At 45.5% G+C, this 17,112-nt stretch overlaps 1 protein-coding gene across 8 annotated transcripts in view; it reads right to left on the bottom strand.

The window, feature by feature from the left end:
- rapgef2b (Rap guanine nucleotide exchange factor 2b) overlaps window positions 1-17,112 on the bottom strand; it is a 139,348-nt gene that overhangs the window by 52,293 nt on the left and 69,943 nt on the right. For all 8 annotated transcript variants that reach the window (XM_083785247.1, XM_083785242.1, XM_083785243.1 and 5 more), the window contains 2 exons: window positions 16,945-17,020; window positions 14,858-15,025 (listed from right to left, as the gene is read on the bottom strand). In XM_083785247.1, coding sequence (XP_083641373.1) covers window positions 14,858-15,025; window positions 16,945-17,020 — 244 coding nt within the window. The remainder of the gene's footprint in view (window positions 1-14,857; window positions 15,026-16,944; window positions 17,021-17,112) is intronic.

Below are 17,112 nucleotides of genomic sequence, written 5' to 3'. Positions count from 1 at the left end.
GATCTACTTTCAGCCATAAAGTTGAAAATGGCATACAAGAAGAGCTTGCAGATCTGCTATTTTCGGTAATTATAAACCAGGCAAAGCCCTAGTCCACTCTGTGTAATATTATGTTCATTCAGACCCAAATGACTCCCTCTCCAGCACCTATGATGATGACCATGCAGGAACATGTCTAGACCTCAAATTGTACTAGTCTGGACTCTGGAGTAACTGACTTGTATACCTCACAGGTATCGTAATACAAGTGTGCATGCACGCACACACGCACACACACGCAAACACACAGCACTATAACCGCAGCATCACCTCATTATGTTGCACTCAGCGTTGAGAGACAAAGGTGAATGTGTGTGTGTGTGTGTGTGTGTGTGTGTGTGTGTGTGTGTGTGTGTGTGTGTGTGTGTGTGTGTGTGTGGCTGATATGCGAGCAGAGCTGATCTGAATGACAAAGACTGGACAGACGACAATGAGTCTTAAATGCCAACTCAAACAGTCAACAACAGCTTTAGGATCAGTCCCAGCAGCTCTCTGCTAATTAGCTACCACCAGTATAATAATACTCCTTGCATTTTATTTGCATCTCCGCACTGATTTAAATAAATTGTTGGATCAATAAAGTTTCTTAGTATTATTTATTATTATTGTCATCCAGGCGTATGTCTTTTTTGCCAACAAAAAATTGCTGACCCCAATGTGACACGTTGTTGGCTAGTAGTGTGCCTGTCTTTGCTATTTTAAAAAAATGAAAATTGTTCAGGAAAATGTCTATTTGTTTGCCCAAAATAGGGATCACAGTGGTTGTTTTATTATGATTATTATGATTAGTTTAGTAATTCGTTTATTTCAGTCATTTCTTTAACAAACAGTGTAGTACAGTACATGTAAATAAGGCACTTTAGAAACGGTTTCTGAGCGCTGAAGCTAAAGCTTATTTTGTTTATAGCCCATTTACTGCTAAATAACCTACAGCTTCAAATATCAAATCAATCACTGAACATCATTTCGAATACGATTTAGCCAAACTGGAAAACAAATTAAAATAAATATGTTTACTAATCCAAGTATTATGACTATGATGTTTATGATGATTATGAGTATTATTATGATTATGATTATCAATACTACTATAGCATCTGTGGCCATGAAGGGAGAGATAGAGAGAGAAAGATGATGCACTATGATCACTATGACATCACCTCCTCCCCCAACGATGATGTAATGCATCAAAACAAAAAAGCTCAGGTGCACGCCCCCCCCCCCCCCCCCCCCCCCCCCCCCCTCATTAACCATGGCAACAATCATCGGGTGGAGAGAGAGGGGCGCGTCATTACATCACCATAGCAACCGGGTCACGCCTGCAGGGAATAGCGTAAGTGCTTACACACACACACACACACACACACACACACACACACACCACACACACACCACACACACACACACACACACACACACACACACACAAATAATACATGTAATGATAGCAGGCGGTCTTATTATCTCTATGAGGTCTGTGTCAGTGTAATGGCTGATTTATAACACATTGACTATAGAGGTAATGTGAACAGAATATTACACAGAGTGGACAGTGTTAGGGCTGCACAATTGTTGCTCAAATGTGAATCTCGATTTTCCTCCACATGAATTGAGATTCTCACCCGATTCTTATTTTCTCCATGAAAATAAGTATCTTCTTTAGTCTGTAGTTGCTGAATGGAGCCAACTACTACAGTATGGCTTTAGATTTAATAAACTGACAACATCAAAGTGCTTCATGACTTAAACCTCTCTTAAAGTCTCTCTAATTGTAGCAAAAACATAAGAGTAACTCAAATGAATTGGACAGCCAACTAGTGCTGCACAATTATTATTGCTAAAAAAATTAAAAAATTAAAAAAGATCTCATACAGTATAGGTGTCTGAATCTAGACTAGAGCACCTACAACTACACTATGAACAAAATATGACACAACTAGTATATATTAATAGAATATCTCAATGATTTTATATGAGTTCATATTCATATGTTCATATTCATATGAACTGAATATTACACTGACTGTTAGTTTATATTAACTGAACATTATTTACAACAGCTGTAGTTTAGATTTTATATGAGCTGAATATCACACTGAGTGCAGTTCATACGAGTAGAATATAACAATGCTTGTAGAGTTGATATGAGCAGAGTATGTCATTGCTGAGGGTGGGGTGGGGGAGGGGGGTATTAAGGGGTTATGGGGGGAGTGTGGGGTTAAACCCAACATGACTTCAAGTGTTCCCAGCAGCATTATGGGACGGACAGGTCTGTGTGACAGTCTGAGCGTTTACTTGACGGTGCGTAACAGTAGGACCATAAAAAGCTCGTTACTGCTCTGCACACAGCCTGACATGAGCACGCATGTACGCGTGCCACAGCGTGCATGTAAGCGTGCACAGCGTGCATGTACGCGTGCACAGCGCACATGTACTGTACGCGTGCACAGCACACATGTAACAAAAAGAACAATAATCTGAAACGTAGCGACACGCTCCAAGCGACTCAATCACAGCAACAAAACAAATTTAAACTAAATCTCTTTAAAGTTTGACAGCGATATTAACATCCGTGTTGATTGTTCAGACTACACAAAAGGAGTCCAAAACACCATCCATCATTTTTAGTTCATCCTGAGCATAAACAGACCGTATAAAAAAAATACTATCCTGAGCTAATAACCGTTACTGATAAAGCACTTCTGAAACAGGCTTACAAAAACATTGCAACAGTGGTGTCTCGTGAAGCTGAAATGGGTCCTTCTATGAGGGAAGAATAATCTATCTAACATGTTGAAAAACTGATTTACAACTTTACAACTAATATGAATTCAGAGTAAAAAACAGTACACCGTTATCGGTCCTGAAACCCTGATTCCCAACTTCTGATGCAAGACCAGTGCAGTTTAGTAGATCCTGCCGCTGTGGTACAGGCTGGGAACTCAGTGATACGGGCCGGGCCAGCCAGAGGAAAGGGCTACAGTGTTCAACACCCTATACCAGGAAGAGGATTTCCTACCTACAGTAAACAAATACGTGCGGATCACCAGAACAATGCAGAGGGAAAGGGGAAGGAAAGGTTTGGTCTGAAAACAATATGTCAGACCTCAGCCAAGACATAGAGCTGGGCCTCAACAAACGCACACACCCTTTCCTTGGTCTCAAGACTGACTGACTGCTGCTGTGGGGTTGGACCTGTGGCCTTTTTTGATTGCATTTGAGAATCATTCTTGAATGCACCCTTACGGCACATTTACACTGTATGCCATGGTACCCACTGAACTCTACTGTATGCCATGGTACCCACTGAACTCTACTGTATGCCATGGTACCCACTGAACTCTACTTGACTGTTTTGAGTTTCCCATCAGGCAAACGTTTAACCCATTTTGACCTGAGATCAGATTCAAAAAATGTCTTCTAGATCCTGACAGTTTTCTGAAAAAGCTATGTTTCTATGTCAGTGGTTCTTCGATTTTTATAAAATAGCAGACCTACAAGCTCGTAGCGCGCCACGAGCTTGTAGATCTGCTATTTTTCAATAGCTAAGGCATAACATACTGCTAACACCAAAAGGGGTTCCCGCCCCAAAATGAGTTCACTAGTGGGGCTATGTTGCGCACACATGCACGATCACCGATTTAAATAAGCTCTATACCTAATTATCAACCCACACTATACTATTACTGTATATCAAATTGTATTATATTTACTTGCATAATGCATGGTAAACTTTAGTGTATTTACCTTGTAAGCGTCACCTCTGAAATGTAATTTCATGAATCCATCAGCCACTCTTTATCCAACTCTTTATCGTAGACTACTTCAGACAGAACAGGCTGTCTGACACAGGTAGTAGTATACTGTAGGCTACTTAGCAGGTACATCATTCAAATACAAGCCAGAATAGCAGGTCCACAAGTCGTGACACGTTGTGAGCTTGTAGACCTGCTCTTTTAGAAAATACTGGAAAGTATAAGTAAAGTACTCAGTTCTGGGTTACCAGAACTCAGCGTTATAACCAGTGGTGGGGACAAAGTACTCAACGTTTTTTACTTTAAGTAAAAGTTTCAATACCGCAACATAGAAATAATCTGTTACAAGTCCGGAATTCAACATTTACTTGAGTAAAAGTACAAAAGTATTGTTCAAAACGTACTTAAAAGTACCAAAAGTAAAAGTAGTCATTATGAAGAATGTCCCATTTCGAGATATCAAATGTATGGCAGACAGTCAGAACAATCCTAAAAGAATTAAAAGGAAATCTGGGAAATGGTCGCCCTAACCAAAGACAAAGCAGCACTTGACACCAGCTGGTGATGTATTTAAAAAATGTGGTAGAAGTTTTGATCACCCTTTGTAGATGTGGCCAAACATCATTAAATAAAATATGTACTTTTATGCAACTGACGTCAAGCCTCGCTGTCTTTTTTGTGTTTTTGAAGTTGATTGGAGTGCCACCTTTTCCGTATTTTCCGTTGATTGTTTTTTAAGATGATTGATAGTAGTGGTGCAACTCCCTCTCCCCCCCCCCCCCCCCTCCTCTCTCTCTCTCTCTCTCTCTCTCTCTCTCTCATTAGCAGGCAACAGTGCAGCACTAATACTATCTCTCTCTCTTTCTCTCTGTTTCTGGAACAACAGCGCCCCTACTGCTACTCATAGTCATACTGGTGCTCATGGCCACATAGGTAGGTGGGTTAACGTCACATAGGTGAACACATAGCTAGGTGAACACGGACATTGCTGTTCCTTGGAGTGGTTGCACCACTCAAAAAGAAAATTATCCTTTTATATTTTAGCTGTATTTTCTCTGTATCAAAGTCTTGTTCAGATCCTAGACCTTCAACCGATATATAGATCAGATATGGACAGTAGAGTAGTAGAGGACACTATGAGCGCACAATGATCATGGAAGGAATCAAACATTGTATTTATATTTGTTCCCATGTCTAGCCCCTCTGTCTCTATCTCTCTCTCTGGCCAGGTGTAGCATATATAGCTAAAAGGTATGCCATGAAGAGAGGAAAGATGGAGAGAGAGAGAGAGAGAATAGCCTCAGATACTCTTCATAGGGTGTATAGATAATGTTGTGTAAAACCTAATAATTAACAACCCACTCGGTACAAACATCTTGGCAGGGCAGATGACGTGGATCTCTGAGCGTGTAGCAAGCAATCCAAGTCAGCATAGCCAAATTCTATTGGCTCAGTGCCATTGTTATTAATGACACCTGTCAAAAGTCTGAAATGTCAAAACTGACATAACAAATGTCTCTGTCAACCTATACGTTCCAATCCAGCTGGTTCTAATGAAAACTAGTCTCTCTCCAAATTAAACGTGCTGGGTAATAATGTGCAGAAAATACATGGGTTTTCAGACACCACCCATCTGTCATGCTGCTATTTATTTACTTCGGTTTTCTGCACTAACTATCTTTATTTTTGTTCCCACTTCATTCCTTGTTGATTTACCAAGAACCATCAATCAATCCATCCATCCATCTTCAACCGCTTATCGTAGTCAGGTCAGGGGGGCAACAGCTCCACCAGAGAGCTCCAGATTTCCCTCCCCAGAGCAACATTAGTAACTTCCTCCTGGGCGTTCCAAGGCCAGTGAGTGGATGCATGCCTCCATCTCATCCTTGGTCTGCCAGGGGTCTCCTCCCAGTGGGACCAGGATCTCCCTCGGGAGACGCTCGAAGGACATCCTGACCAGATGCCCCGGACCACCTAAGCCTGCTCCTTTTCAGGCGAAGAAGCAGCGACTCTACTCCGAGTCTCTCTTGCGTGATTGAACTTTTAACCCCATCTCTAAGGGAGATGCCAGCCACCATTTTGGCCGCGTGTATTCACAACCTTATTCTTTTGGTCAAGACCCACACTTCCATGACCATCTAGGTGAGAGTAGGAACGAAGATTGCTCAGTAGACTTAGAGCTTTGCCTTGTGGCTCAGCTCTCTTTTCGTCACAACAGTGCAGTTACCAAGAACCTCTAATGTGAATTCTACAGCAGATTGTGGACTACTATGGTAGTAGAAACTTCACACACCTACGGTATATACATAGTTACATACGGTATAAAAAGAGTGCGTAGGAGAGGCCCTGAAGGCATACAGCAGCACAGAACAAACACTAGACACTATATATATACCGTCTATTCTTGCAATTAAAACATTAGAGGGGGAAAAGGTCCTCAGAATTCCAAAGTTGCCTGAGGACCAACATTATGTAATAAAAATAATATTGTATTTCTTTGTTAATCGCACTTGTTCGTGTGACGATTAATCGTCAACGTATACATCTGTAATGGTGACATCCCTAATCGTGGAAGGCATTGTGTGATACGGCGTCGTATTCATGAGGATATTGTGTTAATCTGTATTCACGAAGCAGAGCATCAGCTCTAAACACAGGACCCGAGGTGAGACTGCTTTTATTTTCTCTCTCATCACTCCTCCCTCCCTGTCTTTTCCCTCGTCTCTTTCCACCCCCCCCCCCAACCCCCACATCTGTCTGGTTCTACACCTTAAGCTTTAATCTGTTTCAAACTCTCTCTCGCTCATGTAATCCTTCACTTTCTGGTTTGAAGCCCAGAGTGTTTATTTGTTTGTTTGTTTTTGTTTTTTTGGCACAACTATTTAATCCTCTCATTTCTCTAGGCTCCCTCAAAATTCGCTGCCACGCCTCCCTGTGTTATTAGACCCGAGAGTTTTCCATAGACTTCAATGGGAAGTCATGTTTTCTTTTTTTTTCTCCCCCGCATTCAATTATGGATGACTTTTGTCAGAGCTCCAAAATCCTCTTCCTAATCACGCCAACACTCTCTCCCTGCAGTACGAACCTGAATGAGTTATGTGCATGCAATTATTAGCCCATTAACAAAACTTCAACAAAACAAATACAGGCTGTTTAACAGTCCCAAGAAAGAGGGAGCTGACTTTTTAGTTTTTAATTGTATGCATCCTTTTACATTGTAGCTGTATTTTCTCTGCAACAACTCTCTGCAACAACTCTTGTACAGAAGCTAGTAGACCCTCCCCAGAGAATATTTCTGAATATACTGCTTACGGCGGGGCTCCACCGGGCGCGTTGCGTCTCCGCCGCGTGCGTAATTTATTTTTTAACTGGGGCAATTGTAATGCAGTCACACAACGCGGGCAGCGGAGCCACCCATCATTGATTAAAAAGGGAACATTCCCTGACGGTGACGCGACGCTGACGCGCCCGGTGGAGCCCCGGTGTTAGATGTGATGAAGTTGAGTGGAATACTGACAGAGGTCAGGAACGCCTCCATCCAGCTGGGTTTTATTGAAAAGTTTGCATGATGCACCAAACTCTGGTAACAGACCTCTGTGAGTACCAAGGCAATATATTTTTCAGATTCAACGGCAACAACAAGGACAGTGACACAGACGCAGAGAAGGCTCAAACAATTTACAAACCACCTCGAATAAAGATCCCCAAAGAACACAGCCTTGTGTGTTCTTTGGCTCTGGCATAAGAGAAAGGACAATAGCTGGAAGCCTGAATGAGATGGGCAGTGAATTGGCCAGCAATCACTGCTGACTGTTGTGGTTAAGGGTCAAAACACTTTAAGAAGGTTGGGGACCACCTGATGACCTCTCTTGCCAGGCCAAGGCTTTAACCATTACACATGGATTATAATCGCAACTTTGATGTATTTACAGACTATGGGTGCAGTTGTTTTGTTATCAGAATGACATACAATGACATAAATATGAGCATAAAAAAAACAAAAACATGGCAGACCTTATCGTTGATGTTGGTCAGCGGCCTTGTATGTCCAAAACCGTTACTTCGCAGCAAAAGACAAAAAGCATACCTGCGTTCCAACACATCCCTCATTATAGATGATGGCATGATGCTACATTAAGTCACAAGCTCTTGTTAATAGTTTGCACTGGTATTGAGTATGAAAAATAATCACAATTAATCACAATTAATTGAGAGCTTGCAACACAGTCTGACAGTCTGTCATACAACAAAGTACAAAACAATAGGGAGATATGAGCTTTCTGCTGGACTACGGTGATATCTACTAGTCAAAACTACAGGGCTATCAACACACACACACCCAACATAATGATCTGGGTGTTATTTGCCATAAACTCAAAGACAAATCAATACCACTATCTGTGACATCGACGCCAGATATATAGCATGAAGCTCAAACGGCTAAATTGTCCTCATTACCTCACTTTTAGAGCCCCAGAGCGGCGGTGCTGTAGCGATGTTTATCGCTGGCTTATCATCTCTGAGCCGCGCGAGGACGGCATCGCACCTCAATCAAACTTGATTGGTCTTCCGCCGCCGGCTCGGAGATCAACATCACGATAAGGTGTGAGGAAGTAAACAGGAGCATGACGTTGATCAGCACAACAAATTAGATTGGTTTGTTTTGGGAGTGTATGAATGTGGCACAGACGTTCCTCCGAGCCGTGAGCCGTTGACGCAAGTGGAAGATGTTTGTTCTTTAATCTTTCACCAACTGTTTGTTGGATTGGGTAAGTCGCTGCGACATACTAGTGTCATGTCCAGGGGGTGTACTTGTACATGAAGCCGCCTAACGCTACAGAAACAGGAGATAGGCTCCTTCCTGCCCTATGGGCCTCATGGCTCTGCAAGGCTTACTACTTTCAGCAACTACGGACAGGGATACAGACTTGCTAGCACAGACAGACACAATATAATAGAGAGACACACAAACACCCACACACTGAATTCACAGCGCTAAGAGGTACAGTACCTGTGGTTTAGTGCATTCCTAGGAGCCACAGGGTGAGAAGAGAGCCGTGGAGAAAGAAGCAGAGAAGATGAGCGTTAGTAGGTTAGCTCGGCGTTGTACAATCTAACCACAGGAGACGAGAAAGACTAGACCTCGCTGATGTCAGCTGGCGTTTGGTGGTCCATGTTTTCTCTCTCGATAAAAAGGCAAATCATCTACAACAGTGCTTTCCAAACCTTTTGGATAAAGTTCCAGCGGAGAAATAAGACGTTTGTTTGTTTGCCCGGCGGGACCCAAACTAGTGAAAATAGCAGATCTACAAGCTCACGACGTGAAAACATTTGTTTTCAAATGTATGGAACTTCTTTGATGTTTCTTTGATGTCTTAATGGATTTTGTTTTTAATTCAGGCCTCCCTGCTTGGCACTCAGCATCAAGGGTTGAATTGGGGGTAATTAAGTCCCTGCGGCATACTCGTGTGATGTCCAGGGGGTGTACTTGTACATCAAATAGCAGATGTACTGTACATTTAAGTAGCGTGGCATGCAGTGATGTGCTGTGAGCTTGTGTATCTGCTGTTTGTGAATAGCAAACACAAAAATCTAAAATGACAGAGGCTTTCCTTGTTTGAGTCGTAGCAGTTGGTTACGAGTTAATAAATATGAGTTTGTCGGAGGAAAACAGAACAGAAGAGAAGAGAGAGCGAGTGTGCTGAATAAACAGGTGCGAGGAAGATATGGTGATGAAACACCACAGATCAGCTGCTCACAATCCAGCTACACCCAGTAGCTCTCTGTCTCTCTCTCTCTCTCTCTCTCTGTCCCCTTCCTGTCTTCCTGTATCTCTCGCCCCCTCCCACCTCTCTCACTGTATTTCTAAGTGATGCTCAATACAAATCCATTTGAGACTGCTGGTTGCCATGGCATCCACTCAGTCCTTTCCCAGTGGAGGTGTGTGCGTACGCGTGCGTGGCACACAGACTAACACAGACAGACTAACACAGACAGACTAACACAGACAGACTAACACACACACACACACACACACACACACACACACACACACACACACACACACACGTTTGTAGATAGATAGATACTATAGATAGATAGATAGATAGATAGATAGATAGATAGATAGATAGATAGATAGATAGATAGATAGATAGATAGATAGATAGATAGATAGATAGATAGATAGATAGATAGATATAGATAGATGCAGACCATGAGAAAGTTCAACACGCTGTCTTCTAAAAAGCAGAAGAGTCTAAATATAGATCAGAAGAGCTGAGGAAATATTTGTGCATGCCGTGCATGTGCGTGCGTGTGTGTGTGCGTGCGTGTGTCAACTTTCAGAGAGCAGAGGGTGTTTTGGTTGGTTGTGTGATGGCGTTCCAACAGCAGATCCCCTGAGAACCACTAGAATGAGAGGAATGAACAGAGTGCAATGCATGCTGGGTTACTGTGAGAGTTCCTCTACCTACCACAGAGCAGTGGTGGAAAAAGTACTCAAAGTTTTTAACTTTTTTTAACTTTTTTTACTTTTTTTACTCTGCACGGGGGCAGGGGGGCGGGCACTCAGAGCGGTGAACCTATAGGATACCACCGCATGTTTTCGACCAGCACCCACCCCTCTAGACCAGCACCCACCCCTCTAGACCAGCACCCACCCCTCTAGACCAGCACCCACCCCTCTAGACCAGCACCCACCCCTCTAGACCAGCACCCACCCCTCTAGACCAGCACCCACCCCTCTAGACCAGCACCCACCCCTCTAGACCAGCACCCACCCCTCCAGACCAGCACCCCACCCCTCTAGACCAGCCCCCACCCCTCTAGACCAGCCCCCACCCCTCTAGACCAGCACCCACCCCTCTAGACCAGCACCCACCCCTCTAGACCAGCACCCACCCCTCTAGACCAGCACCCACCCCTCTAGACCAGCACCCACCCCTCTAGACCAGCACCCACCCCCCTAGACCAGCATCCATCCCCCTAGACCAGCCCCCACCCCTCTAGACCAGCACCCACCCCTCTAGACCAGCACCCACCCCTCTAGACCAGCACCCACCCCTCTAGACCAGCACCCACCCCTCTAGACCAGCACCCACCCCTCTAGACCAGCCCCCACCCCTCTAGACCAGCACCCACCCCTCTAGACCAGCCCCCACCCCTCTAGACCAGCACCCACCCCTCTAGACCAGCATCCACCCCTCTAGACCAGCCCCCACCCCTCTAGACCAGCACCCACCCCTCTAGACCAGCACCCACCCCTCTAGACCAGCACCCACCCCTCTAGACCAGCACCCACCCCTCTAGACCAGCACCCACCCCTCTAGACCAGCACCCACCCCTCTAGACCAGCATCCACCCCTCTAGACCAGCCCCCACCCCTCTAGACCAGCACCCACCCCTCTAGACCAGCACCCACCCCTCTAGACCAGCACCCACCCCTCTAGACCAGCACCCACCCCTCTAGACCAGCACCCACCCCTCTAGACCAGCACCCACCCCTCTAGACCAGCACCCACCCCTCTAGACCAGCACCCACCCCTCTAGACCAGCACCCACCCCTCTAGACCAGCACCCCACCCCTCTAGACCAGCACCCCACCCCTCTAGACCAGCACCCACCCCTCTAGACCAGCACCCACCCCTCTAGACCAGCACCCACCCCTCTAGACCAGCACCCACCCCTCTAGACCAGTGGTTCTCAACATGTGGGTCGGGACCCCACATGATTTTCTTTCTTTTTTTTTAGGGGGGGGGGGTCCCCAGATGACAGTGAAGTGATCATTTAAGTACTTTTAAGACTTGTATAATACCTCAAAGGCTCAAAAAGAAAAAGGCCGTTATTCCAAACACACACTTCGACGCCACGTCGTTATCATGTGAAACACTGCATCGACAACAAGCGCTTTGAAAGCAACAATAAGAATGCAAATCAACGTGGGAAGAAGTACGTTGTTGAGATGGCGTGGGTGTGAGACAGACAGGGCTCATTATATTATAGATGGGATGGACTGGGTTAAACAGCAGCAGTGTTAGCGACACAACAGTGGATCTGGAGTCAGATCACACACCAGCAGCCTTGGGGAAACTGGAAGCTGCCATCCGTGCATGAGTCAACCAACAACACAACAACAACACACACAACAGGCAGTACAGCATACAGCAGCAGGGGTGTCCAAACCTTCTTCAAACGGAGCCAAATAAATGAGAAAATATGAAAACATACCCCAAGGGGCCAACCAACATCTCCTACCTATCTTGATGTACTTTCGGGACCATTATTAAAGTCACATACACGATACAAATGCATTGCATTTCAACAATTGTATTTAATCGATGTTCTTTTGTCAGGTGTGCTGCTGCACAATGTAAAAGAGAGAGAGGTCCACGCACACAGCTCAGCTCCACAGTGTTTTATATATTTAAAACACCGACATTGAGACGTTCATAGACCGTTTCGCCCATAGCTGGCCTTCCTTCACCAGGTGACGCAATCAATGATATTAATGACGGCCTCCCTTATATGGTATGTGGGTCACGTCACGTCACGTCACGTCACGTCACGTCACGTGACCGACCGACACGGGAACAGGGCAGGTAATAATTGTTACAAACACCATTCTGTGAAATAATTCTAATAGAAAAGGCCACATAAACACCACATGTTTAAAAACTGCTGTGAACAAAACACAAGTTTTGTAATGCGTTGTGAATGAAATGTACTTTAATTTAGTAAATTTACTGTTAATAAATACTTCAATCAATCAATCAGAGTTACAGACCCATAAGGGTCCATTTGGTTCCAAACTATCATTTAGCTGGGGACCCCCTGGAACTCCCTCAAGGACCCCTGGGGGTCCCCGGACCCCACTTTGGGAACCACTGCATTAGGCCACGGTAAATCTCTCAGGAACAGATGATCAAGAACGGATCATGAACAGAACATCTCTCACAGCGTGTTGCGCTGCGACGCGTTGCGAGCGTGTAGATCTGCTATTTCCAGAGCACAACATGGTTAGTTATACTCCCTAACATTTTAGTTAACATTTAATGTGTTGACAAAATTGTTTAGTCATCATAGCTTTGATTTTATTTGGGTTTTCCTCAGTGGAAAAAGGACGGACATCTTTCATTTTTCATAGTTTCAGTCGACAAAATCAACACTGAACCACGGTAACACGTGGGACAACACAGACAACACAGAGGGGCCAAAGCAGCAGCCTTGGAGTTTACCGGCAGTTCACATACAGTACAAACCCACCAAACACAACACAACACACAATGCCTCCGACAGCACACACAAACCCACAACACAACACAACACAACACACAAAGCCTCCGACAGCACATACAAACCCACAACACAACACAAAACCTCCGACAGCACATACAAACGCACAACACAACACAAAACCTCCGACAGCACATACAAACCCACCAAACACAACACAACACACAAAGCCTCCGACAGCACATACAAACCCACAACACAACACGACACAATGCTCTCTGTCAGCAGGACAGGGGACAGAGCCATCACCAAAAAGCCACACCTATTATTATCCAAGCAGCACCCATGATCGGCTTGCCAATGTTGACGCCCGCCGCTGGGCCCCCTACCGGTCAAAGCTGGCACTGCAGGCGGGCGAAATGCATGCGCGAGCAAGAGAGCACGCCGCTGGGTCTTTGCTTTGTGAACACGTGAGGTGACATCATGACGTAGAGGAACCATGAGGTCACGGTGACATCATGATGTAGAGGAACCATGAGGTGACATCATGACGTAGAGGAACCATGAGGTGACATCATGACGTAGAGGAACCATGAGGTGACATCATGACGTAGAGGAACCATGAGGTGACATCATGACGTAGAGGAACCATGAGGTGACATCATGACGTAGAGGAACCATGAGGTGACATCATGACGTAGAGGAACCATGAGGTGACATCATGACGTAGAGGAACCATGAGGTGACATCATGACGTAGAGGAACCATGAGGTGACATCATGACGTAGAGGAACCATGAGGTGACATCATGACGTAGAGGAACCATGAGGTGACATCATGACGTAGAGGAACCATGAGGTGACATCATGACGTAGAGGAACCATGAGGTGACATCATGACGTAGAGGAACCATGAGGTGACATCATGACGTAGAGGAACACAGGAGCAGCATGAGGGGTACACTCATAGGAGCCAACCAGTGTTGATTTTGACAGCACATTGAATTAATTATGCAGAAACGGACACGCAAAACACACACCGTCATATAAACATGATAGGGTTAGGTTAGGGTCTATTATAATTTATAACTGTCCATAACTTTACAACCAACATTAATGCCACTCATTAAAGTTGTTATTATTATCATCGCTATTATTTTCATTAGTGTTAAAAGAAAATCACACCCCTACTGGTACTCTAAACATAGTCACATAGGTTAGGACATTGCTGTTCTTTGGAGTGGTTGCACCACTCAAAAAATAATAATACTGTACGGTAAATGAACTCATTTCCAGTCATTACAGCATGACAGGTGATTTATGCATTTTGTATATTAGCAGGTTATTGCAGTCGTTCATGTGTAAAGAATGGCCTCTCGTTAGCCAGGTTCACCCCACAGCGACACAGCTGCTCACCTCAACTCAACTCAACGTGCTTCAACCAAGCCGCCGATTCCCACAAAACCGACAACACACATGGCCCGGGCGGGCACACACCAGCACCAGTGCTAACAACCAGCGCACACTGCCCGGGCGGGCACACCAACACCAACGCTAACAACCAGCGCACACTGCCCGGGCGGGCACACCAACACCAACGCTAACAACCAGCGCACATGGCCCGGGCGGGCACGCCAACACCAGTGCTAACAACCAGCGCACACTGCCCGGGCGGGCACACCAACACCAGCGCTAACAACCAGCGCACACTGCCCAGGCGGGCACACCAGCACCAGCGCTAACAACCTGGCAGCAGCAGCGCAGCGTAGCATGGCCGGCGGCGGGCCGTTCCGTTTCATAACAACAGTGGCACGCATGCAAGGAACTCACCGTGTGGTAACCGCGGGCGACGGGGGGCTTGCCGGCCGGGTAGGGGTCCACCGTGTCGATGATGGTCTGCCGCTCTCCCTTCTGGTTGATCTTGCGGAAGCGACGGCGCGACTGTCTGTGCGAGGCCTGTCTCTGGAAGTACTCCTCATTCTCGTCCATATAGTCCACCTGAGAGGGAGGGAGAGAGAGGGAGAGAGAGGGAGAGGGAGAAGTCAATGTCTCTTCTTTATTTTCAGCCCCCCTCCCTCCCCTTTGCTCTCTCTCTCCTCTCTCTCACTGCATGCGTAAAAATAGAAGAGAGTGGGCTGTGTCGACTACGTCAACACCGAGAACGTATACGCGCACACACACACACACACACACACACACACACACACTTAACACCTTATTTATTGATGCCCCATCGGCGTGCGGCGGCGCCACTTGCCGAAAACTATGTGACACTATGTGTTCGCCGGGTGATGTGCCCGTTGTTGTCGGCAAGCGACGCCATCGTAGCATCGAGTAAGTTGAGTTTTAAGGGAATAGAAGCTAGATATACAGTAGCGAGAGAGGGAGAGACAGAGTGAGCCCGAGCGTGCGAGGCAGTCACAGACAGAGAGAGTATTGCTGTAATCAGCTGTTCCGTTGTGTTCTGCTGCTCTGTGGATTAAGGCACGTCACGGAATGATGAATTTAACCCATTTTGGGCGGGAACTCCTTTTGGTGTTTAAGCATTATGTTATACTTGCGCTATGAACTTGTAGATCTGCTTTTAATTTTTTTTATCGTGAAAATGTGCCTTTTTTGAGAACCACCGATACAGAAACATAAGGTTTTATCAGAAAACTGTCAGGATTTCGAAGACATTTTTTACATTTCGACGTCGGGCCTAAATGGGTTAAGACGCTTTACAGTTGGCAAGCATTCCTGTCTTCTCTCTCTCTCTCTAGCTCTCTCTTCCTCCTCCTCCTCTTCATATCTAGGCTGTGGGTTGTCACTTCACCACACTCCGACTTTGGGATTACACCCCACACACACACACACACCCCACACACACACACACACACACACACACACACACACACACACACACACCTCTCTCTCTCATACCAGCTGCTGCCATGACAACGGCAGGAGAGTAGTGTGAGAGTGTTTGCTTCTAATTGCAAATCTCAGTCAAATGCATGTGTGTAACGTACAACGTGTGTGTGTTTGTGTGTGTGTGTGTGTGTGGGTGTGTGTGTGTGTGTGTGTGTGTGTGTGTGGGGGGGGGGGGGGGGGAATATAATAATTACAGGCTGGTTTAGAGCCGTTAACATCTGGAGGAGTGAAACCAAGAAACTGCTACTGCGGGAGGAGGAGGTGAGGAGAGGAGAGGTTCACACAGACGTTACAACATACAGATGTGCCATTTGAGAACGTCAGGCTGACAAGACTGTCAGTAAAATGTCGGAACATTGTCAGCGAGAAAGGAGGGCATTTGCAAGGGTGTTGTTATATAAATGCTATTCAGATTCTATTTTTACAGTGAAAAGAAGTGATGAAAAGGGACACTTGTTTTCAGTGACAAAAGAGAAGAATTAGCTAGGCTGTAAAATAACTTTGGGAAAATAGATATTTTAAAGACAAAATGCAGGAAAAGTACAGGAAAGTGTTGGAATGGCAGGGAATGGAGATTGTGGGCCCTATCTTGCCATATGTACCTTACCTCTTAATCCCTAAACGTATTAGCCATATTTTACTACGGTATTTTGAAAAACATTTTGAAATAGTTCAACCTGCTCATCTACTATCGACATGTTATGAGCTTGTAGATCGGCTATTTGAACCATTTTAAAATGTTTTTCAAAATAGTAAAAACATGGCAAAAGAGTTTAGGGATACGGGCTAAGCCGGGGTGGCATGATTTTAGGTGTTTGTAGAGGTGGGCTTTAGTGAACCAGGACCAAGCGTCAGGATATTGTGTAAAGGCATGAAATAAACGTTGTGTGGTTTACAGTACATAGTTGTGTGTGTGCGTGCAGGCGTGTGTGTGCGTGCGTGCAGGTGTGCGTGCAGGTGTGCGTGCATGCATGCGGGCTCAGGTGTGCGTGCCGAGGACTCACCACAATCATTTCAGATGGTTCCAGAACTATGCACTCACATCCGCGTCGCAGACTGCCCGCTGAGCGCTTACCGAAACTGCAGGAAGAGAAGAAGGGGAGAGGAGAGGAGGAGAGAAGAGGAGGAGAGAAATGCATCAGATATATGTCAGCAGGTCCTTATAAACCAAA

The sequence above is a fragment of the Protomyctophum parallelum genome (assembly GCF_964188405.1).
Source record: "Protomyctophum parallelum genome assembly, chromosome: 16".
NCBI lineage: Eukaryota > Metazoa > Chordata > Actinopteri > Myctophiformes > Myctophidae > Protomyctophum > Protomyctophum parallelum.
The sequence above is the reverse complement of the archived record's forward strand: the minus strand, read 5'-3'. Positions and strand labels throughout refer to the sequence as shown.